Here is a 27,674-nt window from a genome sequence, read left to right on the forward strand (position 1 = left end):
ATATATATATATATATTTATATTATATATAATAATTCATTCAATTCTTTCGATCACTAAATCAAATGCCGGTGAGGGAAAGAAATTGGAGAGAATTTTTGAACATGCCATTTCATTATATCGTCTAGATGTTAACCTAATTTAACCACCGTCCTATTTGAATTCCGGACTGCGCCGGTGCGAAGTGACCCAGTGCGGGGGTTTATAGGTTACTCCGGTTCCCTGCGATATAGATTTTTCGCGCGGGGTGCGTCCTACCGCATAGCAGTTCAACAAGAACCTCCATGTTCGTCCGTATGTTTTCTTAGACAAGGTATATACGCGTTTTATGACGTAAGAAATGCACGATCATTTAAGCGGTATCTGCAACAGATTTTAAGACATAAAACTTAAGCTTTTAAATCTTAAACTCTCGCTTAAACAGTAAGAAATTGACCAATCACAGTCGAATATGAGAAGAATAATCGATTATGATTGGTGAATTTATTATGGCTTAAGGTTTAAAGCTTAAGTTTATTGCTTTAGTCTTATTGTTTATCGTCGGGAAACACATGCAAAGATTGAATGAAATCTGTAGCGCTATAAGAAAGTCATGATATCTCCATAAAAATGATTTCTTTCTATATAAGTTCAAATAGAGAAGGTAAACCGGTAACTACGAATTACTTTGCGGAACTAGCAGTAACGATATCGCTCCATAAATCTGGTGATATATGGGGCGTCCATAAAATTCTAGTAAAAGTCTTATAGTAGAAATAATTTAGATTTTTGTCGTAAAATCGCCAGGATTTAGTTCCCGATATAATGTCGATCAAAACGTGACACGACAACGAGATCGCGTCGAATGGGAGCAGCGAGGAAAAAATTAGAACAGCTAGGACGATCGTGCGCGATTGCCTCTTGACTTCCATGATATTTGCCTTGATAATAGATTGAATTTAGCGGTGACGGTCTCATATCGACAGATTATTACACACGCATATTTCACCGAGGCTGCTGGTGTACCTTATGTAATGAAATGCGGCTAACCGCTTGCACAGACACGGTGGCCGCCCAGTATCGAGCGCGGGGAATTACGATGGCTGTTTACCCAAGTCTTCCAGTTACATCCTGACGTTTAACTCGATTCGTTCGATACGTTACGTAATTTTGTTGGCCTGATCCATTTACCGCAAAGGTACTGTTGCGAGCTGGGCACGCTGGCATTTGCCGCTAGCGAGAGTATGATTTTTTGATAGCACGAAGCAACTAAGATAATATTAGTCTGTCGCGATATAATAACGTACGCGCGCGATCACATATATAAGTACACGCAAGAAAATGTTAAACGTTCCAGTAACCGGATATTTACATAAAACTTTATTTGTTTATATTATTATTGATCTTAAATGCTTTTTTAAATGTAATATTATAATTTAATTGTAATTTTTAAATACAATTAAATTATAATATTGTAATAAAAAATCATTTGAGAGAGAGAGAGAGAGAGAGAGAGAGAGAGAGAGAGAGAGAGAGAGAGAGAGATTAATAGATATAAATCCTGTGCGTGTTTGAAGGCTGGGACGTTTACCTTATCTTATATTATTATGTACAATATGAATTTAAATAATTCTCTGATTACATTAAGATGATATTAAAATACAAAAAATTTACACAATAAACTGGAAAAAAGTATGAAAGAGTTTTTTAAAAAGTATCGTAATCTTTCGGAAGAATTTCTTCAAAGTTTTCAAATTTCTTTTAGATGGATTTTTTAAATCTTCGTCGTTTGAAAGTTAACGTCTTTCGATAATTACTTTTTTCTGTTAATAATATTAGAATGTTAAACTAAGAGTAATTTACTCAGATAATTGGATCCTTTTTTTAATCAAGTTATGTCAATGACCCATCATTTCCTTTCAGTTTATGTTAAAGCGAGAAAAAAATTTTAATTCTCTATTGTCCTGAACTTTAGCTAATGAACAAAATTGTGAAAGAAAGCTAAAAGTAATAGATTCTTTGTGTTTTCACTATCTTTAATTTGAAATAAGAAATTTACAAACATTTACCTCGTTTCCACATAAATTGCATCGATAGGAAAAGTTCTGTGATAGAGAATCGAACGATCAGAGAATTATATCACTTTGAACTATAGTCTTTGGCATCGTTGTATTCTAAATATTCCGACCATGCATTAAGCAGCGAGCTTAAACTGGCAAAAGCAGAATTATTGTCCGCAGCAAGAGCCGATAGTACAACAGTACTCGCCACATTCTCCACCCTTTGGCCGCCATCGCGGCACACCGACGTTGCCGCCTCTGTGTGTGTTCCTCTACGCCACCCCCTCCCTTACCCACGAGCTCCACTCCATGGACGTGACCTACTTTGCGCTAGCCGGCTGGAACCGTTGCTTCCGCACACGCCTCGGGATTCAGGTTATATTGCACCCTCTCCGCGTGCCATCCGCACCCTCCGCTCACGTTTGCGGGAAGGACTTCGCACGCCGCGTAATCGGATCGGATAACGGGTGACGCTATTACGGTCATGAAGCGAGAGAAGGATATGACCGTAGTAAATCGAATTTTTCATTGATTCTTGACTTCTAAAGCTCCGAAAGCCATGAGGTTACCGGTCTTTGCCTTTGAGTAATGATTCTTAATTTCTCATTACTATAAGTTTTATGTCCCAATAAATACTGATTAGTACTTAATAGAAGTAATCGATTTTTCATGTACGATGCGATTCTTTGGAAATTATAGCTGGATTAGCTAAATTACTCCTATGCTACGTCCACGTAGGGATATGCATGACGTAAAAAAGTAACTTCCATTTCGGTATCAGATACCGGATAGGTACATAAGACACCCGGGACAAGTATACAATCGTAATGTACCGCAACAGACACCACGGAATATTGTGCCTCACAGTCTGAATTCTTCGTTTCACCCCCCCTCCCGATGTAATACATTCTTGCTTTCGTGTCATTATTTCTCCTCCCTACCCACCTTCTGTGCCCACAGCTCCTTTGGAATGACGACAGTGTCACACGTCCGACATAATAATTACTCGTCGCATTTGGCTTCTGGATAATGAATATTCCAACTATATCACAATGAGGACGCGACTCCTCCCTGCGCGGTCCAAATGCAAGACACAGACGTACGCACGTGTAAACGCATGTAAAATAACGCGGATGAATTCCGCGAGGGTGGAATATAAACACATTGTGTCGCAAAAGAAAAGGGGATTGCACAAAAGGTGGGTTGGGACCGTTCCTGTCTAGACTAAACGGGACTGCACGACGAAAAACGCGTTACTCGAAAGCGTCTGCATATATGTATATTCGTTCTACCCTCACGCGTTTCTTCCCTTTTTACGTTTTCCCCCTTCTAGCTCCCCATCTAAGTCCTCCTGGGTCTTATTTGCCCTTCGTGAAATTAATCATCGTCCAACTTACTTCCGAACGTTATTTTCCTATATCCCCTTTCGTAAATCGCTTTATAGATTTATTTATCACGTAATTAATCGCATGTTTATCTAGGGTGAAATCCTAATACTCTCTAAGTGTATCCTAATGAACGTTTGATGGGCCATCAGCCTGCGGTTTTTGTGCGTTTCGTGTGTGGATGTCATTTCGACGCCCTACTTTATTTGCTAATGTAGGTACCATTTCATTTTCTGTAATTGGTGGTTATACAGACAATACAATTTTATGTTCTATAACACGTGGTGAAAGTTTCGAAACACATAGAGTTTGAGCATAAAGATACGAATTTGCTTTACGCCTTTTTTGGAGATAGTTTTCATCGCATGTGAGATGTGTGCTTGCGACAGTATCGGATAATATCTGTGTTAAAAGGACACAAGTGACAAAATTTCTCCCGTTCCTCGACGGGCGTAACGTAAGCCGGGAATGTCGTACCGGTCGTGCGGACATTACGTCACGCCCGCGCCGTCTCGCTCTCGCGGAGACTGCGCAAAATGGAATGGACACGCGATGTCAGCCCCTAGAAAATTTACGTGCGTTTACACCCGTGTTCCTGGACCACTCCTGGATTACATTCAGCACCTCTGCTCCGCTCACCATAATTCAATCCCCGACCAGGTCGGGATGTGCCCATGACAGGCCACGGGTCATTCGCAAACGTGGGGTCAGCAGAGAGGAACGACAGTATTAGCGCGCGCGCACGAGCGCGCGCTCACATACACAGCACATATCATATCTATATATATATGTATATATATATATATATATATACATATATATATATATATACATGGAGAATTGTGGAATAGAGGAGGTGTCGTTGCTTTTTACGAGCAGCCAACTTCGGAACTGGGCCAACCGCGACCGCGCGCGCCTCACATCCATGGAGACGCGGGGTTCTGGGTCGAATGGAACCCTCGTAACTGATGCACGGGAGGAGAATTGCATGGCGTGTGCGTACTGCGTGTCTTCGATAGTTGTGGATCCGCTTGCGTTTGGATGTCTCGTGAATTCGTCGATACAATATACATTCGCGAGTTTGGTCGGGGGAGGTATACGATATAGGTATGTGCCTCTTGCGCGGATGGGATAACGAATTGCCAGTTGTACTTCCGAAGATACATCTCCGTGATGTACAACCCGTCGTGGTACGGGAACTAGCGTTTCCCGACGTATACATAGTACATACGATGCTGGCGGTGTTTTCCTCACGTCTCCTTCCGGATCACCCAATTCCGCGGCAGTCTTCCTACCTCTCTTTGTCCCGACCCGCATACCTACCTACTTTACAATGGTAGGGGAAAATTTGCGCAGTGTCGTCCTAGGAGGGGTGGTTATCGAAATAGCAGTGGTAGTCACGGTCAAGACGGTATTGTCGATCGCCAATAAACAGTCGTGTGAATAACTTCATAGAAAACCCCTAACGACTAACGTGAATGGAAATTACTAAGTACTATAACCAAGCAAAACTGAATACAGCATGGGGAACGGAATTAGTGGGAGAGCGGAACCGCGAGAGGGTTAACGGGGAGAGGGGATGCACAACGAGAGAACGGGGACGATGAGTAGGGGTGGTACCGGGACGGAGCCTGCACAGAGGTTGCTGTCGACGCCCTGCCGCTGCTTCCTGGTTTCCCTATATTGATTTTCCACCGCGCGCGTGAGCTGGAGAGAGACGGAATAGAGCCGAGAAACGTTTCCCCTCTGTGTTCATGTAGGTGTGTGTGTGTGTGTGTGTGTGTGTGTGTTCGCGCGTGAGCCCAGAGCTTGTGGATGCGTGGATGCGCGCGTGCGCCTGTGTGCGTGCACGCGCGCGCGCGGAACGGCCCGGGAGAGGGAAGCGGATTGGTACCCAGGTGGGGTCCGGGGGGCTCGCATGCACAAGGAAGGAAGAGACATCAGGACCAGAGGGTTATACGGGCGGCGCGAAGGGGACGCGTTTGAGGAGAAGGTGGGGCCACCTTTTGCACCTCCGCCGGCCATGCCAGCGTGGAAAGATGGGCACGATTATTCGACATCAGGGGGTCCACCCCTTTCGTTCCTCTCCGTTCCGGATTCGTACAATATATATATATATATATATATAAAATATAATACAGGTAACCGTTTTCTTCCAGAACAGCAAAGGATGCACTCCACTCGCGTTGCCGTAAATTTCAATATTGGTCCAGGATGGACGAGACGTGTGAAGATTATCACATGCCGAAACAGATTTATTTATATCGCGTATCAAGTAAACAATTACATACATGTATGATTTTTAATTCATTTAGTATAATAGCGATGACATTAATATGCGATATTACATACGTTTATATAAATTATTTTAAATGTGCTGAGAAATATGACAAGAACACAAATCTTTCTACAAGTTTGAATTTAATCTTTTTTCTGAGATCTTTCTATTCTTGTGTTATCGAAAGTTCGCATATTTATTTTCTAGCTTCGCACATAGCTCGTAGATGTTTCATAGATGTTTTCAGAGGACGGACATGTAGAAATATGAAACATTTATATCTACCAGACGTTCCAAGACGTTCCGTCCACTCGGCGATGCTCCAAGGAGGAGCATTTATTTGCGCGAATAGACATTTCTCTTACACCGTGCCACCGCCCGTTATTTTTCGTTACATTGGCCGTTCTTCTCAATTGGTCACCTTCAAAGGATCTCGGTTCTCTTTCGTTATCATGTCTTGCCCATTTCTTGTCCCCATAACTCCTTGTCTGTTTCTTTTACGAGGTACTACATGCACAAGAAGAAATCAGTGCAAAGAAATTGCTGCGCAAGGAAGACGTACTCGTTTGGATTACTTTTGACAAGCATTTTTCAAGCAACATGGAAGAAGTGTTTTACACTAATCTTAAAATGATTCGATCATTCACTATTCCAGTAAATAAATCGAAATTATATATTTTTATTCCTAATATTCAATATCATTATACTATTATCTAACATAACAATTTTTATCACATTTTAAATAATTTATGAATACTCAAAATATAGTTTATATTAAATATAATTTTTCACTGTTTGGTAGCATTCGTAGAAAATCGCTATCAGCGCGAACGATTAAATGATACCTTGGTGATTCATAATTCACTTGAATTTGTATAATGATGCATACATCAAGATTTACAGACGATGCTGAATATAATATATTAATCTGATCGCAAAGATTATTAAAGTTAGGGGACCCATTTTATCAAACTTTTTTTTATCGAACCTTCCACGCGAGGAAGTCGACAATTTTGTGGCGTGACGTTCGAAAAAAAGGCCGTGTCGGGCTTTATCAAACTTTTGCCGGGAACACGGCTACTCGGCTTCGTGATAGCCGAAATAAAGGAAGGAAAACGGACGTGCATTAAGGGTGTGGCGACGGCGGGGATGGAGACTTTTGAATACATCCCCGCTTTAACTACACTCTCCGATTCGTTACAAGTGGCCTATTACAGGTCTTTCTCTAGCCCGTCTTTTATCCCTGCACTTTCTTTCCTGCTGCTCGTGGGGGTGGCTTCTTTCTGGCAGATACTTCCTTCCACCACCGGGAATGTTACTTCTCTTATCGTTTTTCAAGTTCTTTGCTTCACTTGTCCTCCTTCCCGGGAGCGCTGCTAGTTTACGCAGTATTCCATCCAGTACATTCGCTCACCGCTAGAAAGCTTTTTCCTAACCAGAAGTAAGCATCTTATTTCTTGAAATGGCTCGTGACGAAAATTGAAAAATCCAAAATTCATGGAGTTTTATGCACGACTTTTTATATATTATAGCGAGAATATCCTCGATTTTTGTCTCAGCTAAAACAATCATCGTAATGGAGGCCCACGAGCATCGTCCACGTAAAATTAAGTGAAGTAGGTAAACATTTTGCCACCAACGCATTTTGAAATAAGATTTACAGACTTGAGAAAAACTAGATTCTAGATTTAGATATCACGTATTTAGATGCATAAATGTAAAATATTTTATAAACTTTTGAAATATTTTAATAACTTGTAACATTATATTTCTTACCTGCCTTATAATTACTTTGAATATCGATAAATTAATAAAAGTACAGAACTCTCAGTATCAAATAATAAACAAGTAGAGAGTTCAAAGGGCTCATTTGCCTTTTGAACTAGCACTTGTTAAATATCAATGTTTAAAAAATAGTGTGTTCTCGTAAAACATAATGCAATAATAATGAAGTTATAGAAATAGATTTGCTATCCATTCTCTTTTCTCCGGACACCATCTTCTTTTTTAAGGCATTGGGAGGGAGTTTTCGGAAGCATCCGGAATAATTATAAGCGTTCGGGATTTTAGAAAATCTTCTAAATATTTTGCTTTGATTCCTCTCGCGTTACTCTGTATTAATCCAGATTTACAATAAACGTAGTAAGCCTTCCATAAGAAATTGACCAATCACAGTCAAATGTGAGAAGAATAATTGATTGAGAAATTTCTTACGTTACTACTAATAAACAATTAGATATGAAATAATTATTCGTTGATTAATTTTAATGAATCGTTTTGATTAATTTTACTAACCAACATGCATTTTTGTATGCGTCTGAGAGTGCAAGCAAAATGTCCGGTGGTTTATTTTTTTATTTGTAAGTTCTATTTTTGAAATTTTTGATATGGCAACTCTATATAGGACTTATTACAAATATAAGATTTATAATATCTCGATATTTTCTAGGATCGTATGACGGCTAATGGAAACTCACCGTTAGACAACATGAGGACTTTGGAACACTATCTGAGCGACATTATGCGAGCCGGCGCAGCGGACACCCCAGAACATCTGAAAGGTATGTTTCATATCTTTATAAGCTGTGTGCAATTGAGATGATGTACAACGAGCGTGCAATATCTACGAAAGTAGCGGTCCGCGTGTTAACACCAGTTAAGTCAGAAACGTGGAAATTTCTCCTTAAAGTCTTGCGTCGTAATTGCAGAGAGCTCTGTTCTCTTTCGCGTTTATAACGGCTGAGAATGCGTTAACAATTCCATGAAATATCTTACGAGAGCGTTATACTCTCACAAACATATTTACATGTAAAGCTCCTGTCCGCTTTATCCTCGAATCTGCAACTCGAATTTGATATGTCAATTACGGTACGACATGAATAATTAAACTTTTTAACTTTAACTACTTAGAAAAAGAACGAAGAAAAATACTAGTAATAATTTTAAGAGGCGGATATATTATAAATTTATTAATTATACAATAATATGAATTTATAATAAATAATGCACGTTAATTATAAATGTGCGTAAATATGATCTGCACAGAAAAAGTAGGACAGTATAAGAAAAACATGTCTGTGTTACTGAACTTTACGCATTCTAAAATAGAATAGAATTAGACCTCAATTGTAGGTCCCCTTCAAGTAATTCGACAGAAGACATAAAACGACGTAAACTTGGCCGATTGCCACAGATTTGACGTTATTGCGCGATAACGTGACAATAATGAAAAGGAATACGAATTTCAATGATTTTATAGACAAATTAGGAAAGACTAGTATTTTGTGACGTATCGCGCCGGTCTGTTTCCCGCTATCGACTTGTAGATTCCAATTATACGACGCATAACGATAAAATATAGCGTCCACTACAACTTCTTTATGTTGACGTAGCACGACGTTCGTGATCGTACTCCGCTATATATATTCCGCGAATCGATCTTCAGTCGTAACGTTGCATTTAATGCACCGTTTGATTACGTCGCTTCGAGTCTATGTCTATTACATCAAGAGTGCACTCGAGGTCGATCGCCCCGATATGAACCCGCGTAAACGTGAGATATAACGATGCCATTGAAACTGAAGAGCAATTAACGCGCGAAACCGAGTATGGAAACTACGTGAAAATATTTCCTAGTGCTATTCAGCATTCTGCAAAATTTTAATCCTATTACAAATTTATTTGCAATATTTGCGGTAACACGGTCGACCAGAATATTAACAAGACGGATGATGATTATATACAAATGTGAGGAAATATGTGTCCATTTTAATCGATCTATTACACGAACGTTGTTCGTGAATTGCTGTTATGCCATGACACAGCAGCGATCTTTACATGAATGAGCCTCTTAGGGTATAGGATCGGGGACAATCGAACAACTAACCAACCAACCCAACCCCGAATGATCACTCGACGCACCGTCGGAGCACTCTGCACCCTCCACTCGACGCGTTCTACTCACTTTACGTCGGCACGTAGAGAGACGACGCCACGCAACTATGCGGTGCGCACATGCGGACGGACGGATGAACGGACGCACATCGCATTGAGAAGAGCGAGAGAGTGAAAGCTGTGGAGGCAGGACGACATGCGTCTCGCCTGCATCGTTCCTCTTCTACCCCTTTCGCTCCTCATTTTCTTTTTTGTGCCCTTGTCTACCGGAAGAGAAAGAGAGGAAGAAAGGAGCAAGCGGGGGAGAGAGAGAGAGAGAGAGAGAGAGAGAGAGAGAGAGCCAACAAACCCCTCAGACGAGCGTTCTCGCGCTCTGTAGTCAAGGGCAAGGGTGCTATCGCCGAGAGTCTACCGTGTCGAGTAGTTTCCGTACGACGAAGCCATACAATAATCAGAAGAGGAAGAGAGAGAGAGAGAGAGAAAGAGGATAAACGGGATTGGGGGTTGGACACCTCGGCGCGAAAAATCTCGGATTTTTTCCTAGCGAACTTCAAACGAACCCATCTACTTGATCCCGAAAGGGTTCGTCGTATAGCCGCGAAAGTCTCCTTCGCCTCAAAGAAGCGGGCGGTGAAAATAGAAGAGCGCTGAGTTTAGCGGAATGTCTATAGTCCGACATCGTTGAGATTTATCGATCGCACCGTGATTCTAAAGAAGACAATGCGAGTGCTGAGAAAGTAGCTACCATTGACGGGTCACGAAGAAGGTAATCTGAATTAGGTGGATGTGTGATAATTGAGTATCCGTGTTTTTTCCCCTTACGGGTGTATGGCGCATTACTGAAGTTGTTGAAAGTATTCAACGGGAAAGTAGAACGATATGATAGAGTAGATAGAGCGTTAATATACTCTTTTATATAGTCGGAATTATTTCTTTTCACATATAATAAAAATACTCTTATAAATGATATAAAAGAAAGGTTTCTTACTTGAAAAATTACGAGAGTAGTTTATATTCGTTCCTCTCAATTATTCTTTTCTATTGTAACGATAATAACTCTGCTCATTATATTCCGTCTTTCGGAGATAAAGTTATTTTTAAATTATATCGTGCTATATCGATTGAGAAAGAAAGAAGGACATAACTTTCGGTACGTTCGGAAGACCGACACCTTCATTGCTTCGTATAATTATCTTGAAAATTGTTGAGATGACGTCAGCGATCTTCGTAGCGAGGTTCTTTTGTTTTAATTCATCTCGTGTCTCTGCCGCAATTAAAATCTGATCCGTTGAAAAACAAAGTTAAATAACGATGTAGTATGTAAGTGATACCACGTCGATGGCAGCGAGGAGTGTCAATTTCTCACAAAAGAGAAGAATGTGCAGAAGAAGATGAACGGCAATACTTAAGGGAGCAGATGACAGAAAAGATGATTGATGAGGATAAGATCTTCTTATGCAAGAACGATTTTATAAACAGAATTTATATTTTCTATAAATATAAATTTCTTTTTTGAAAATTCTCTTAAAAAGGAAAATTCTAAAAAACCGATTAGAAAAAATTATTATTGTTATATTATTTTGTTTCTACCGTTTATTTAAAATCGATAAATGTTTAAAAATATCGTATAGGAAACACGATATTCACTTAAAAAAAAATATTCTACCGTTTAACGGTTCCGTGTTAATGTCAGAGGATTTTCCATTTATGTTACAACATCAAGAAGATACTCCACAAAGTAGAGAAATTTCATTTAATCATAAGGTGCTGGATTTAAGATTGCAAACCTTAATGCTGAAAGAATGTCTTGCATGTGTTGACATGCGGGCGTAGCTACGGTAACACGTAAATGACACAAACGTTTTCTAACAAAAAAGCGTACCGCTTCTTGTATATCCTTTTATTTCAAAGGCTATTCGAGTTATTATAACAGAATTTTCCATAGAGGAATTTATTTTTGATCATAGCTCATGTGTCCTCATTTTTATAGACGATTATGTGTTATAAATATACGCGCCTGATTCATGTAAGATTTTTTGCTTAAAAGAAATGCTAAGAGGAATTCCCCGCTTATCGGCAGAATATCTTTTTTGAGTGTTCTTTCATAATAATGACATAATAACTCAGATTTATTACAATGGCGTTCGAATATTATTTGACTTTGAATAAAAATATTCCAAGAATATATAGGCTCTTTAAACATCAAGAAGAATTTAGGAATTAATTCTCCTCATGGCAACTTGAATGGAAATACGAGTAATCGAATTCAAGTATCGTCCATCATGAATTATAAAGTTTCAAATTCTCAAAGTTTATCGGCACGTCCGGTTTCCAGTATACGGTACGTCTATTAGGAGGAAAACTTTATTGAACTTTTGCGGTAGAGCCAGGTGTGGTGAATCGCTCGTTTTCTTGCGAAGATGATTACGCGAACGAGCTGACCAAGGTTTACACCTGGATTTTCTAAAAACTTGACCTACTACTATGGTGCTAAAATGGCACGACGACATTTTTCGAGATGGGATCGCGGCGACAAGTACGCCCACTCAGCATTGCTTCACACACAATGGCTCAAGAAGAGCTTTTTGCTAAAAGAAAAAGCTATTCTGGCTACGAAGTTAGCTTAGTTCGCACTCTTTTCACCTCGAATTTTTGGAAGTGTGAAAAATGACACTTTAAATTTCTAATCTATCTTAGATAACGTTCTTTTTCTTAACTACGACTATCCAGGAAGATAAATATTCAAACTTAAAACGAAAGATTTGAATGATTTTTAGTAAAAGTTTTTTATTTTTCAAAATAGTCGCTTTTAACTCTCTCAATACACTTATTCCAACCATATTCTAACTTTTTTATACCATCTATGTAATGCGATTTCTTTAAGCCTTCAAAGTAAGCGTTAGTTTATCGATTACTTCAGTATTTGAGGCCGATCTTTTTCCTGCCAGCCATTTCTTTATGTTTGGAAAGAGAAAAAAGTCACTCGAGACTAAATCTGAATACAGTGCGTATGAAACCAATTCGAAGCGCTATTCATGCAATTTTGCGACTGCGATTGAAGAAGTGTGAGTAGATGCATTGTCATGATAGAATCAAAAGTTGGTTGCTTTATACAACCGAAACAAAACTAATGAACGCATTTGTCAAACTTTAACAGTAGCCCTGTGCAAGATCAAACTTGTCTAAAATTATAGCAGTTTGATATGTCATTTCTGTGTTAGGCCGAGAATTTTTCGAACTATCCTCGTATTTATCTATAAAATCGAGCTTATCTATAAAATAGATGTAGGCTAAAAAAACATACAGAAAAGCGTGTATACTTGAACTAAATTGTCAAATAAATTACAGATAAATATTTAACCTAGGGAAATAATATTTCTTTAAACTTGTTGTGTATCGCTTGTTTGTTTTATTCCTTTCACATATTTTTTTATTTCTTAAAATATCATGATGCGTTACTAATATAGTACAAGAAGTGCTTACCGTCGACAATAACGTATAGAGGGTTGGACAATTTATCTTACCCCTTTAATAAATGTAGTTTCATTCATGGATATGCGAGTGGATCACCCACGGCTACCTCTGAATAAATGGCGATGTTTAATATACGTTTCACGCGTCCTTGAATAACGTTGGCTTTGTAATTTCATTTTCTGACCTATATGTAACTGTCATGTAATCAGCTAGTAGCACGATGGAATCGTGGAGGGTGGTTTTAACAGCCGCGTTCTCCACCTAGGGTTTCATTGGATTATGTGTTTTATCCCCTTTCCCTCCGTCTCTCTCTCTCTCTCTCTCTCTCTCTCTCTCTCTCTCCCCCCTCCCCCTCCTTTTTTCTCTTTCTTGTTTTATTCTTCCGACAGCCATCCCTTACCTTTTCTCGAGTCGTACTTAAGCGTGTACATATAATTGAAAAAGTGAATGGATAACGAGAATGTAAGTACACACATCAAAGTTTGCCGCACCATCACGACCTTGAAAGAAAACAATTGATGCATATATGCGTATTCCACGCTTTCAAATTAAACGCAAAGTCTTGACTAGTAAAAACGTTAATTTTGTAAGGATGTTTTGTGAGGAAACTATATTATACGTATAGAGAGGAACGTGAAATACGGTATTTGAACAGAAATCTAGATCCCACGTTACGGCGCTGGCTAATCCTATTTTCTTATTTACATTGAACATATTCCGCGACACACTGTATAAATAAAACGTTATAGGATCAAGCTTCTATATTTAACGCCGAACGTGCGAGCGCGTGATAATAATATTTAATGAATCAGCAGTAAGTCTATAAATATGTTAGCGTTCAAATTTCGCTACGCTGGCATAAAAAGTTGGTCTTGATATAAAATCAAGATCGTCGAAGAAAAATCACATTCCTCGTATATTTAAATGCGCCATATAAAAAGGGATATATACGATCCGTTTTTCCTTACGATTCTGCATAAGTGATGCAGCATGATCGTTTCTCAGAAATAGTCTGATACATGTAGAAAATTAGATCCGAGGGGTATCAAATGTACTGCCGTTCTACGAGCACGTGCTCCAAAGCGTCTTTATCGATTTTACAAAGTTCGACTGGGTTCTAAGAACATGTAGATCGCAGAAGGTAGAAACGCGAAGAGTCAATGAACCCCCGTTTCTACGATCCACCGTAAACTCGGTGCGCGATTTTATTGATTTTTCACAATCCGACGTGCTGCTTTTCCAGTTAGCGGAAGTGACTACGCGCCCTTCTGCCGCTGCCCGTCTCTTTTCTTTGAATTTAGGGTGAAAAGTCTGCCAGAGGAAGAATTGCGTGAAGTCAATGAACTTTTCTTGATGAAACACTTCTACAAATGGGAAGCACCGTTATAAACTTTGAATTTAGATTTTAACGACCTTACATATTTTTTTCTTATAAATGTTATTATCATTGAGGTTTGCATTCTTATTCTGGCTGTCTATCTTATGTTAGTAGATAGTTTTTTAAATATTTCGAAAACAATTTTCTTGTGATTATTTATTTTCAATTATTTATTCATCAAAACTGTATTAATCTCAGACTCGATATTTTTTTTCGAAAATAATGGCGAGAATTCACTTATCTTTTTCGAGGTGACGAATCCCCTTCCATGGGGTAGAAAAAGAGAATCATACCGGATTGAGGTCGCGAAGCCGTTTCATCAACAAATCCACGATGTGCCTGTCACGAGGTGGCGCCATCCAGATACGATATTGGTGGAGATTATATGAGGAGCTGAGGATGCGGGTGGTTATCGATCGTAGACGATATGAGAAAACTTGGCGGAAGGACGCGAGGCTAAGCCGTGCCACGGCCGGTTTAATAGGGCCGATCGGTAACTGGCCTCTCTTCGGAGAGGAGGTAAGAAAGGTTTCCTTCAGCTCTCGTTATTTTCCTCCGCATCGGGATGTTTCTCGAAAAAGGGAAAATATTGAATCCGTTTGTAAAACATTGTACGGACCCTTCTTTTGCGGATTTTGTTACCCTCCTCGTGTTGAGAGCTCTGGGAACAACGCTTGTCTTTTCCTTGAACGAAGATTATGTAGCTTTCCGAATTTATGATTGATATCATTCTAGGTCAGTCCCTCGTATACATTTTTTTGACATTTGTGATATAGTTTCAAAGGTCCCGCGACTCTAAATTTAGTCCATCTATGAAAGAGACCTTGTCTTTCCACATCGTAATATTTTAAGATTAAAACAAGACGTCCAATGTTCGAATTTTTGTCTATTTTTCGACAGATTTTTCTCTTCCACAACTTCTTGATTTCTGTATAATTTATTATTGACTTAATTTTTTAAATAACTTTTTAATAATTTAGCAACACTTAATGATATCAAAATAATTCTTTCGTGCCGCAAGAGCAAAGATGCTATTATCTCTTCCGCGACACAGAAGAATTGCCTTGCTCAAGAATTACATTCCGACGATGCGATATCATCTCCCATAAGCCTGTGCGAGATAAAGCGAAGAGCTATTCGCTATCTTGACACGCGTTTTCGAAGTTCTCGCACAGCGTCGAGAACTTCGAAAATTACAGATGGAAGCTCGAGAAATAAAAGAAATAAGAAAACTAAATTAGAATTGACTAAGGAAAAAGGCATAAATGTTTTAGCTTCCTTGAAAATCGATCTAAGATGCTTAATTATAATCAATTTGCAACTTTAGTTACAGCTTGGCCAACTATTCAAAACTGGTCATGTTAGTCTACTCATATTTTATCGCTTCATTCTCTTCGCATATCATGCGTCGTCGCGTTATCAGACATTACCTTATTTTCTTAAGACTACTATCAGGCACGTTACATTTGATGTGTCTCGCTGCGAGTCCCCAAAAAATTATTAGTACCAGTAGGCAAGCTGGTCCACATTACGACATTACATTCAGCCTTCAGATTAATTGCTCCTTACTGATATCACGACGTCGCAACGTCGTGATATCAGCAAGGAGCAATTAATCTGAAGGCTGAATGTCATAACGTGGATCAGCATATGTCTACTGATACTATATATTTAATTTTTTGGGAACTCGCAGCGAGACACATCAAATGTAACGTCACGGAGAAAAACGATTTTGCTATGAACGCAAAAGCTATGATTACAAAATTTAATTGTCAGATTTGTTTGTTGTTTATAGCAAACAAATTTGCATATTTGACAAATATTTTGCATTTGTTGCAAATAATTCTTGTAGCGAGTATGAAAAAGAATAAATATTTGTTACACCTGCAAATAATTTACGATCCCTATATTTGCAAATGGACTTTGCTGAAATTATGGCAAAGATTAGCGTTCATAGCAAATTTTTTTTTTGCTTTGTGATGTAATCTCAATAATGACCGTAAATTTTATCTTTTGCAGCGCTATCTGATACTTTACAATATTTATTAATGATTCTTTATTTTTATTTATAGACGTATGATTTGTATAAATTATTTATTTATCTCTCAATAATATTTGCTTTTAATCTTATTTACCAGACACGTATATATTCTTTTTATTTAATCGAAATAAGAACGTAGCTATGATGTAATATATAATCGTAGGAGTTAACGGACATGGCATGTACCATATCAGCATGTGACGTGGAATCTCGCTTATAAATATGACATACACAGCAACCAGTGTTCGCGTCATCACAACCAGACAATGCCAGTCCCAAACTGGAGAGAAGCAAAATAATGGAAACTTTACTATTAAAACAAATTTAGTTTTTAAATTCTGAAGAGAATTTAGCGACGCTTTAAATTACCATTACCCGTCATTTTTCTCATTTTCGAAACGTGATATTTCCTTATGAAATACGCAACGGCTTCAAGCGGTTCGATAACCCGTTTCGATCATTTGTCATCCTCTCCGATATTATTCTTACATCTTAGGAAATCTTTTATCATCAAAACGGCATGTTTTTTGCATTTCGAATCTGAAATTTGCGAGCGCGATGCGGCATCACGACGTTGCATATGAGATACGCAGAAAGAAAAGATTTGTTAAAACAACAAAAAACACTAAAAACTGCACTGATTCAGCAAATTTACAGCTGCAATATACGGAGATAGTCAGTTTTTTTTTTGTTAAGATAGCATATATAAAATTGAATAAAATTAGCGATTATAGATAATTATATTCGTTATAATATTGTAAATTTGTTAATACAACAAAGATAACGTTATATAAAAAATCAATTTAACATAGATCACAATTTTTAACACGAGGGGGTAACCACTAGCTGAAACATTGTCCCGCAGATTACATGATTTCATATGATTTCATCTGATTACAAATAATTTGTTTCGCTACATATGAAGTAATTTGATAAAATATACGATTTTATTTAATTAATTTTAATATTATACAATAATTTCTCGTGATTTCATATGTAATTATCGGATTATACGTAGGAGATTTCATATGAATTTTATAATGATTTCGAGGGTTCTATCCCAAGATTACATTAAGTAGTGTGTTACCCTCTCGTTTTAACAAAACATACTAGCTATGATGGCGCATACTTTTGCTGCTGTAATAAAAAAAGCTTATTACATTAATAATTTTAAGAATCTTTATTTTAGACCGCATATGTGAGAAACACAATCAACACTAGAAATTTAAAATGCCTATTACGGGGTCGAAGCTTCATTGCATTGAATAATTTAAAGCAATAAAGATCCAGCTTCGATCGTAATAGGCATTTTAAATTTCTAGTATTAGTAACTTTCTTTGTAACAAAGAATAAGCTGCTAGCATATTAATAATTGCTTACACTGCTTACAGATATAATTTCTTTATTGGATCAAATCTTCTTAATTATAAATGTTGAACTCGCGCAGCAAGCTATAGCTGAACCACCCAATCTATTTTTTCCCGTGTAGGGTTCGTAATCGCGATCTCACTGGTCTAGAGCAAAAATATCGATCTAGAAGGTGTCAGAGCCGCTCCGAGAGAAAGATTAGCAGTCGCGCGACGGCGCGCGGTCAGGTTGCCTCCTGCCAGGAGCTCGGGCTCTTGCTATTCGCGTGTTCCCGACTATCGACCGAGTGCAGGTGGCTTCCAGGTGATCGACGAGCTAGAAAGGAGGAATGCTGCCATCTCTGAGAAACTACCGAAAGGAGATACGCTCGTTCGATGCCTTTAATTAAATGTACTTTTGTAGAGCGAGAAGAGATTATAATAAACGTGTCCTCATGACCGTTCATTATTTTCTCCCCGCGATATTTTCTCCCAACTCGAAAAACACCGTTCTCGTTTCTCTCTATCGTATGAAAACGGAACGAAATGGGTTGCGGAAAAAAAATAGAGAGTTTAATAAATGTAACAATATATAAAACATTCCAACATTCTCTTAAAAAAAAAAATCCATGGCAAAATGATTTTTTTACGCAGAATATTAAATAATGGAAGGAATGTAATGAGAATGCCTGCGTTTTTATTTCATGCCTTTTTCGCGAATTCGTGTATACGCGATTTCTCTCACGCAAAATAGAACAAGAGCTTATTTAGAACTGGATGAAGCTGGCAGTGCGCCTATTGACCAAATGCCACCGTCAGCCGCATTGCAGTGACCTGCGACAACGTGCTCTAAAAATTGCATCAAGGAAAAAGAAGCTCGTGATTGACGATTTTATATATATAGACGTCGCGATTAAATATTTATAAATATCAGCAAATATATTTTTTGGAACACGTTATATTATTACGAAAAATCAAATACTTATTACTATTGACATTTTCTCTAAATAATGATAGCTACATTGTGTCCAAATTAATCATCAGGGACTAATTTAATCAATTATCCCTACAGCAGTAACATACTTGGTGTTATACAATAATGTATGTACATATAAATAGATCTGTCTTGTAATACATCATTCGTCATTACGTAGTTATATTTAGAGACATGAAAATAAACTTATTGGATAATACTTCTCAGTTCTTTTTACATAAAAAATTTCTGATGTAATTAAGATCAAATTTATTATTATTCGTACATCATAATACAGTATAAGTAATCGAGAAAATTGATTCTTTAAAAGTCCGACAAAGGGTACATTAGAATCAACGCAAAGACTGGCGTTAAGGAAAACAGGGCTTCTATTTAATCGCGACGTGTTTTTCGGACAAATTATAAATAAACATTTGCCACACACACAGTATTCGGGTAGCCCTTTGTGCTTTTTGCCCCACGCCATTAGCGGCGTGCATTTAAGCCGTTATGTAACCCGTCATCGAAACAAAGCTCCGTAAATATTCCCGAGGACAAAAGACTCTACATCAAAGGATAAAAAAGGGGGTTGAAAGGATGAGTGAGAGGAAGAACGGAGGCAAACGAGAATGGTTGAAAGCGCCGGGCAAACGAATAAACGAGGCACGCACGAACGAGATGCGAAATCCTTCAGGATGGTGGAAGTTCCTCTTTTCTTGGCCTTGCGTTCCCGTGCTATCAAGGTCAAGTTTGAGTCCACAGATGATATTTCGCCATTTTCTACCTTTCGCCATTTTCCACCACCATCAGCGCGTCCGTGGGCTCCTTCATCTCAGCATAGCTCGCCGAATCATTTATGTGAATCTCTCGTCGTTAAATATTCCGCAAGAACTCTGAAGCAAACCTGTCAATTTGCGAAATCAGCCAGAGGCGAATGTAACCTATCCTTCGTCGTTTTTCCCGTACTTTCGCCTTGCGTGTTATAGGCTTTATTTCCGTGTATTTATGAGTGTGTTAACATTGACACCGGCCACTTCCAATCGAATTAACGCTACCAACGTTATGCTCTTATTATATACGCGGCTCGTAATAATCGGTGGGTCAAACGATCGGGCGAAAGTCATGACACGGCTTATTCTGTCGAGAGTTTCTCGACCCGTCCGAAAGACCGCAATGTTTATTTCCGCGGTCCTGCAAAACCACAGTAGAATAGTATTTGTGTTTACGCGATTCGCAATCGATAAAACACAAGAACAGTTACGATTCTTCTTAGCGGCTTACAGCTCGCACTTACCTATTCTTTATCTTAATAATTTTCAGAATATTAATTCTAAATCTATATTGCGATTATATACTCTTAACGTTAGAAATACTTAAGAAGTCGAATAATTGAGAATTTGAAACTAGCCGAGAGTTTGAAAACTAGAATGGAGAATATTTTCTCTGTGCTACTTCATAGATTTAATTTTTAAATTGCGAGACTGGTGTCACGTTTATATAAAATTTTATCCTTTTTTTTATCTTGTATATTGTCAATGTGAATCTAATGGAACACTGTTGCATCAGCATTAATTAATTGTAACCCATTTTGTTCTGTGTTACGTCAACGTGTATTCTACTAGGAAGACAATTACAGAGCAAAATAAACTCAGTGATTGGCGAAGGCTGAGCCTTCAAATCTGTGCCCAATTAATGGATACTTAATTGTTTGTTTACGCGAAAGAGCAATTCTATCTCGGATTCTAGCGCAGCGGTTTCATCAGGGAAATTAATAAACAGCGTCCTCGAAGCCGCGCATTTGCAAATAGCTTCTTTCCCCAGGCATCTTGCAATCAAATGCCGGATGGAATCGATCTCTATTGCTTGCCATGAACTAATAAATCGATATCGAAACGTTCAAACTGGAAAAGTGCGTACAGATTCTACCATAATTCGATAACACACACATAAACAGATTTACACATAGAGTGTCCATAACTTTTAATTATATACATTAGGCTAATCTTTTTGGACATTTAAAGAAAGAAGACGAAGACAAAAATTTTTAAATGTTTAATGTTTAAAAACTGAAAATTAAACTTAAAAACACACAGAACACTTGTCAAAAGAGAATACAAACGCAAAAATGATATAACAATATGTTAAAACGTAGTTGAATCATATTTTGCTGTATTTTAAAAAGGCATAATACATAAAAAATAAAATAGTTATATGTATATGTAGATTATTATGCGTATAACAATTTATATTACAATTATTTCTAGTAATTTTTATATTAAATACAATGGTAATCTTATACTTGACGACAGACATTATGTTATCTATATTTCCTCTGCGCAATTTAACAGATTTAAAGAAAGTTACATAAATCGCAATCCCAAGATAAAAAGAGACAAATAAGAATATTCTGCGTTAGGAGCTCCGCACAATAAAAGGAACAGGGAACAGAGAATAAGAATTTCAACCTATCAGAAATCATGTATTGTGGAATACACAGTTTCTGATAGGTTGAAATTCTTATTCTCTCTTCCCTGTTCCTTTTATTGTGCGGAGCCCCTTACAATCTTCAAGATTCTTTGTCAATCTGACGATAGTATCTGATGTTACAGAAGGGCGCAAACGAGAGAAATACAGTGTTCCACCCAATCGAGGTGCAATTAAGACGTTTTTTTTTTTTTGCCGTTTCAAGAGTATTCTCTCCTTCTTCCATTCCGCTCCTGTTTCCCATATCGTATTTCAGCCTCTTTTAGTCCCATCCCTACACTTATCCTTCCCTTTCTGTATCTCTCGGAGTCGATTCCTTAGCACGTGAGCGAGTATATAAATTTCTTTTTCTTTTCGGTCACCGCTCGAAATTATCCCCAACGTCTTTAATTGTATTTTCTTCTGTCGTTAGTAATCTATCTTTTCGTTTCCTCGCCAATTGCCTTTCCCGACTCTTTTTCATCCGCAACTCTCTTTGAGTCACCCCGTTTCCCTTCTCAGCATTCCCGGGTTTTGCTGATGAAGTTTTAATACGCTTATATCGAGTTACGTTTTATCTATCTTGCGTTTTCTCACAATCAGTCTGTGATATTGGTAAAGAGCTTTCCGCGACTGTATCTCCCATCATCAGATACATAAAATCATTATATAGGATCAAATCTGGAATTTCTTATATGGATCTTTACCTTATTTTACTTGCAATTTTCTTCAAATATTCCACTGTCCTTTTCTTCTTATTCTGTAATATACTTATCTTTTCTTTATTTAAGATTTGAAATTTCCCACAAAAAACGTTCTTGCAAAAATTGCATAGTAAATTTTAAAATTATTTGGACACTCCATTTTATTTCAACAGAGTTATTTCGTTATCATTTGCATGAAACTTTACGCAATCCAAGCGATATCGTGCAACCTTAGAACGGCAAAGTGCTGCATTGGCAAGTAGTTCGCATGCGTACGATTTCGCGTAAAAAGGGAGTTATAAATCTACCAGGAAGAAGAAAGAGAGATGAGAATACGAATGAGGAGAAGAGAGACACCTCGGCAAAAGGCAAAAAGTAGAAACGCGGTGGTAAGAAAGGAGCGATAGCTTCAGGGAACGAGACGAGTGACGAGGCGGGGAGGGATGTTTTCAACGATATCGAGGTCAGCATGAGATGCGCGATTAAGTTAGGGCCGTAGAGTGGCTTGGTAGGCTGTAGATTCTCTCATCAATCACCCCTACCTCCCACCTCGCATCCCTCTTTTCCATGCCCGGCACCATAGACCAGATCCATCAACGGCGTCATTTGCGCGTATCTAGGGGTGGATCCGGCCGTCGGTGTAGGGCATTGACCCCCCCTCCCCCCTCCTACCCCTGGCTTCTCTGGTTCTCCTTCCCCTTTCTGCCCTGGTCCCCCCTGGATACTGCTTTAAGGCCGTTTATCGCCTCCACGGTTACGCCGGGGCCGCAAGAATGGCCGCCTTCGGGCGTTTTGGTCAAGTTTTGTGCGCCTCCAGAGAAATTAGCCGGTCGCTCAGTATGTGCGTAAGAGCCGCATAAAGGTCGAAACGCAATCAGATATAAAAGAGCAATATCGAAAAATAGAGGGTGAAAGTTAATGTTATTGGCACTAATGTCGTTTATAAAGTGTTACATTTGTCTGTTATTTATTGTATACGTTTCATTGGTCTATGTCTGAGGACTCCGAGTATTTAAATAATTAAATGCTTCCCTTTCGTATTATTTGCTACAATAATAAACAAATAACAAAAGCTGAAAGAAAGAAAATTATTTTTGTTTCTATATTGAGTGTCTTTTCTTATTGCCACTTTTCTATATGTTTGCACGGAAAGAATAATTTCACTGAAGTATCTAAAAATTTAGCTAAATACAAATCTGAAAATAATTTTGTTGAACCGTCAAAATAATTACGTAAGAATTTCAAGCATGATGAACAATGTTGCAAAAAGTCTTAACATTCTAGCAATCAAAAACCATCCTTTCCGTGTGGACAAGATAAACTCGAAAATGTACATTAATACTCATTTTGCATATCATTCGTATTATCTATAATAATATGATATTACAAATATTAGTAACTCGAAGGTGCATCGCGAGTTTGAGAAATAGAAAATTAAAAACTATTAGCAATCTTTTTAGCATTTTTCATAGTATTTTGCAAAAAGACTATACCATCATTTAATACTTTTATAATACACAATATGAATCATATTTATAATATAATATATATATTTATTTATTTATTTTCCGACATGCTGATGTAGAAATTTTTACTCAAGACTCATTTCCCGTTCAAAGCCCCACGGAAAAAAATTATTCGCTGAAAGCCAGATCACTATTCACGTCGTTAAAAGTACTCATAATATTATATAATTCCCGTAAAGGTGCACGCGATAACCGTGAGGTTTCGTAATAGCGGTAATGCTTTCAAGGTACTTCCGGGTGTTCTCTAAATATGCGAAAGTTTTGACACGCTTGATACACCAGAATGCACTCGGCCTTTTCAACGTCCATAGCAATCACTTCAAAATTCAGAACGTATGAATTTATTACTACTTTAAACATAACGAAGAAAATACTGGAGGTTAATATTATACGGGCCTGCATTATATCAATCTGCACAAATACGTGGAAAATATTTTAGTAACATAATTTGGAAATTAATTATAAAATTTGGATATGACAATATCGACTCTCTATAACAGTTATCGCGACCAGAAAGGATCAATTATCTCAGGTGATATTAATTTGCATTGATTTCGTCTTTTAATTTTACATATGCAAATATTCTTTATACATATATTATAATAATCGATTGATTGTCATAAACTGATTAATAACAGAAATTTTTAACTGAATATTTTTAACAAATTATTTTTTAAATTAATTGATAATTAATTATTCAATCTAAAGGAGCAATTAAATATAATATGTTAAGTTTACATATTTGAAAAATAAGTTTCTTTCGTATAACCGAAAAGTTATTAATTACTTTATTATTACATTTTCTCTAATCTTTTTACATTTCAAAAAGAATAGAATTATGTAATTTTAATGAATTGAGAAAGCAAGACAATATCACATTTTTGTAATGATCTAATCTCATTTTCTTAATAAAAATGAAATAATTTTATTGTTTTTTGAAATAATATAAACGCGACTTATAATAATAGAATACTGTACATAAATAACAACTTATATAAATAAATTTTTCGGCCAAAGTAAAAATAAATTTAGTATAATCCAAATGAAGTAAATTTAATCATTTCGAGCAATTTAAATAGAGTGAATAACCAATTATTGATATTTTTATTCCAAAAAAGAAATTACATAATTTAAAACAGTATAATATGTACAATATTAAAATTTATTGTTAATAATATACATCTATAGATATATAACTATCAGTCAAATTGCAATATTTTATTAGCATAATTTGGAAATTAATTATACAATTTTGATATAAAAATGTAACGATATAATAGTTATATCGCGGCCTAGATTAGCTCATCAATTTACATTGTTCAGTACATTAATATTGGTTTTTAATATTTCATATATGCAAACACATATATTAAATTGTGTACGGTAGTACATTCGCAGTAATTAACAATAATCACGTAACAATTTGTTCTCTAAGTTACCAAAACGTTCTTAACCGAGTGGAATTAATCGTCCTAAGTGACTTTAACGACAAACGAATCCTCTAACGAAGAATAATATTTACGATAATAATTATTCATCAAAATCTGTTTTGGGATACAAGTAGTTGAATATTTCACTAATGAATTTTCATTTTCTAATGCGTTTTTACCAAAATAGATTAACTTTAACTCTTAGTTCAACTTACTCTTGATTTTGTTCTAATTCTTAGAACTAGAAAAAGATGAATTAGTTAAATTGAGAATTGTTAATCTACATTGGCGGAAATAGGCATAATATATTAGATATCATACTTTATAATAGCGAGACTATGACGATCCGTTTGGAATTTTCCTATGGGACTTGTTTTTGTAGCATACATGAGGTCGAGCTTGTTGTCATGATTGAAAAAATGATGTTTTAAACATATTTCACAAACTGTTTGAAACATGCAGCTTAATCGATGTTTTTAACATGTTCTAAACATGTTTTTTATAACATTGTTTAATACTGCATGTATGAAGCATGTATGAAGAATTAAAAACATGTTTGAAAAAAACACAATGTTTTGTTTTAAAAAAAAAACATTATCTCTTATCAACCCTGGTTGTCGCGACAAGACTCGAGCCGGCAGACAGCGACGCAAGCCGTTTATATGCATTATTTTTTAAAACGCGGTCGCGGTGAGTGCCGAGAGAAAACGCGAACATTTCTTGATTATAATAGTTAGCTATCATCGAGATTAATCTTTCCGCGATTAGCCATCTGTAAGCGTATCGACGCGACGGCTGCTTATCGAAGCAGATACATTGCGCGATTCATTCGTATAAAAGCATCAGATAAGGGAAACGGGAGTAATAAGTCATTGTTTCGTCGCGATATTTACGGGCGTTAATTGTTTCTTTAACGAGACTTGTATTCCAGTACACTTTCGCATAACGCATTCCGTTCACGAATGTAATTTCCGTCGACTGCGAATGCGGAGTAAGACGCGAAACGAGTAATTAGTAATTAGGCAACGGAAAACCATGATACATCGATTGCATTTTTTAATAACAGTGTATTTCAAAGGAGTTATTGAATTTTGATTATACGCTTTTGGATGATTCATCATGTCTTAATCAGCAATTAAGTCCTTTATTAATCATATCGAAGAAAAATTACCAACAGATTTCCAAACTGTCTGACTGTAATTAATAAAATGTTATTATTAATGAAACGTCACGAATCGCAATGCTGTTTGTATCTTATTCACGTAATTTTTTTTCATTGCGCGATATAAGACCACAATTAATGAACACGTCTATTGCATTAATCATGATATGCGATTAATGTATGGACGTATATAATAGCTAGGTATAGACTGCGCATTCTGATCTCAACATCTGTGCTCCGTTAGAAAGAATTGAATTATATCAGCATCTCTCTTTGACTCTATTAGCGTCTCTCTTCAACTCAATATTTTAAAGGAAAGCGATATGATTCGAGCTACCTCACTCTTTCGAAATCGATAGCGACAACTTCACAGGAATGCGCAGTCTATTCTTATTAGGATGTCTATAGATTAATGTCGAGAATGCAGTGCAATCATATCCAATGATTAATACTGATGATGTACCTACTTTTATAATAGAACTTAAAGTTATATTCGATCTCTCTACATTTTTTAAAAATTAAATATTGTATAACAGTATAAGAATCCAGCATTTAGACATTTTTTTATATAAATAAAAGAAGAACAGAAAAAATATTCTGCTTCATATGGCATGTTATAACTGTGCTTAAATTAAAATAAAATTGCTAATAATTACTAATAATATTTATATTTATGCCAATTTTAATCTTTCTTTCTTCTGTCGTTATTCATATATTAATAATTTAGTTTTGTGTATTTTTATTTATATATGATGTTTCAAATTTTTTATTATTACTTAATATGTATTATACAGAATATTTAATGATTATTACACGCAAAACAATAATAAAAATTAGTATTGCCAATAACCTTTGTTAAAACTAAATTTTTGCGATTTTGATAAAAAAGTATTTCTGAAGTTAAGCTAATTAATTATAGTATCGTATACACTATTAGTCCAGTTGTCTACATAAACGTAAAATATGAGATGACGGTTAAACATATTACATTATGTTCCGTAACTCAGCCTTCGTCAGAGAAAATAGGCATCCTTCGAAGAAACCCAACAAGTAATAGAGCTCTCAAGAATAGCGAGCGATATCGTAATTTTATTACCTTCTTAACAAAAAACATGATGTGAGTGAAATTATCAATGCTACAATCTTGTAAAGCATGATAAAATGAAACTAAAAATAGTAAATGCACTCAGAAAAATATAATTCTACTGCTAAGAATAGTGATTACTCTGATTACTTTTTTCTTTTAGTAACGGTTATTTTTAACAAAGTTTTTATCTTTAATTAAGGATATTTTCTTGATAACATATATTGTACAATTAAAGAATATTATAAAATTTTATCGAAAAAACGACTTTGTGTAATAAGCAAATCAAATTTATTTTAATTTAATAATTTTGATTGCGAAGTATTAAATTTATTAAGATCCAAAATATGTTTCGAATAAATGTAATACCTATGATAAATTTATGACAGATATGCGAATATATAAACTTTTGAAATATTTAAACAAATAATTATTATTTGCATACAATATGTATTTTTTTGTGTGTACGATAATAATGTATTTTCTTGGTCCTTAACT

At 36.5% G+C, this 27,674-nt stretch overlaps 1 protein-coding gene across 1 annotated transcript in view; it reads left to right on the plus strand.

Annotated features, from left to right (window-relative positions):
* Positions 1-27,674, plus strand: part of orb2 (cytoplasmic polyadenylation element-binding protein orb2) — a 164,717-nt gene that overhangs the window by 14,224 nt on the left and 122,819 nt on the right. The window contains exon 2 of the mRNA XM_018503254.1: positions 8,151-8,262. Coding sequence (XP_018358756.1) covers positions 8,151-8,262 — 112 coding nt within the window. The remainder of the gene's footprint in view (positions 1-8,150; positions 8,263-27,674) is intronic.

Source organism: Trachymyrmex cornetzi, unplaced genomic scaffold (genome assembly GCF_001594075.2).
Source record: "Trachymyrmex cornetzi isolate Tcor2-1 unplaced genomic scaffold, Tcor1.1 scaffold156, whole genome shotgun sequence".
NCBI lineage: Eukaryota > Metazoa > Arthropoda > Insecta > Hymenoptera > Formicidae > Trachymyrmex > Trachymyrmex cornetzi.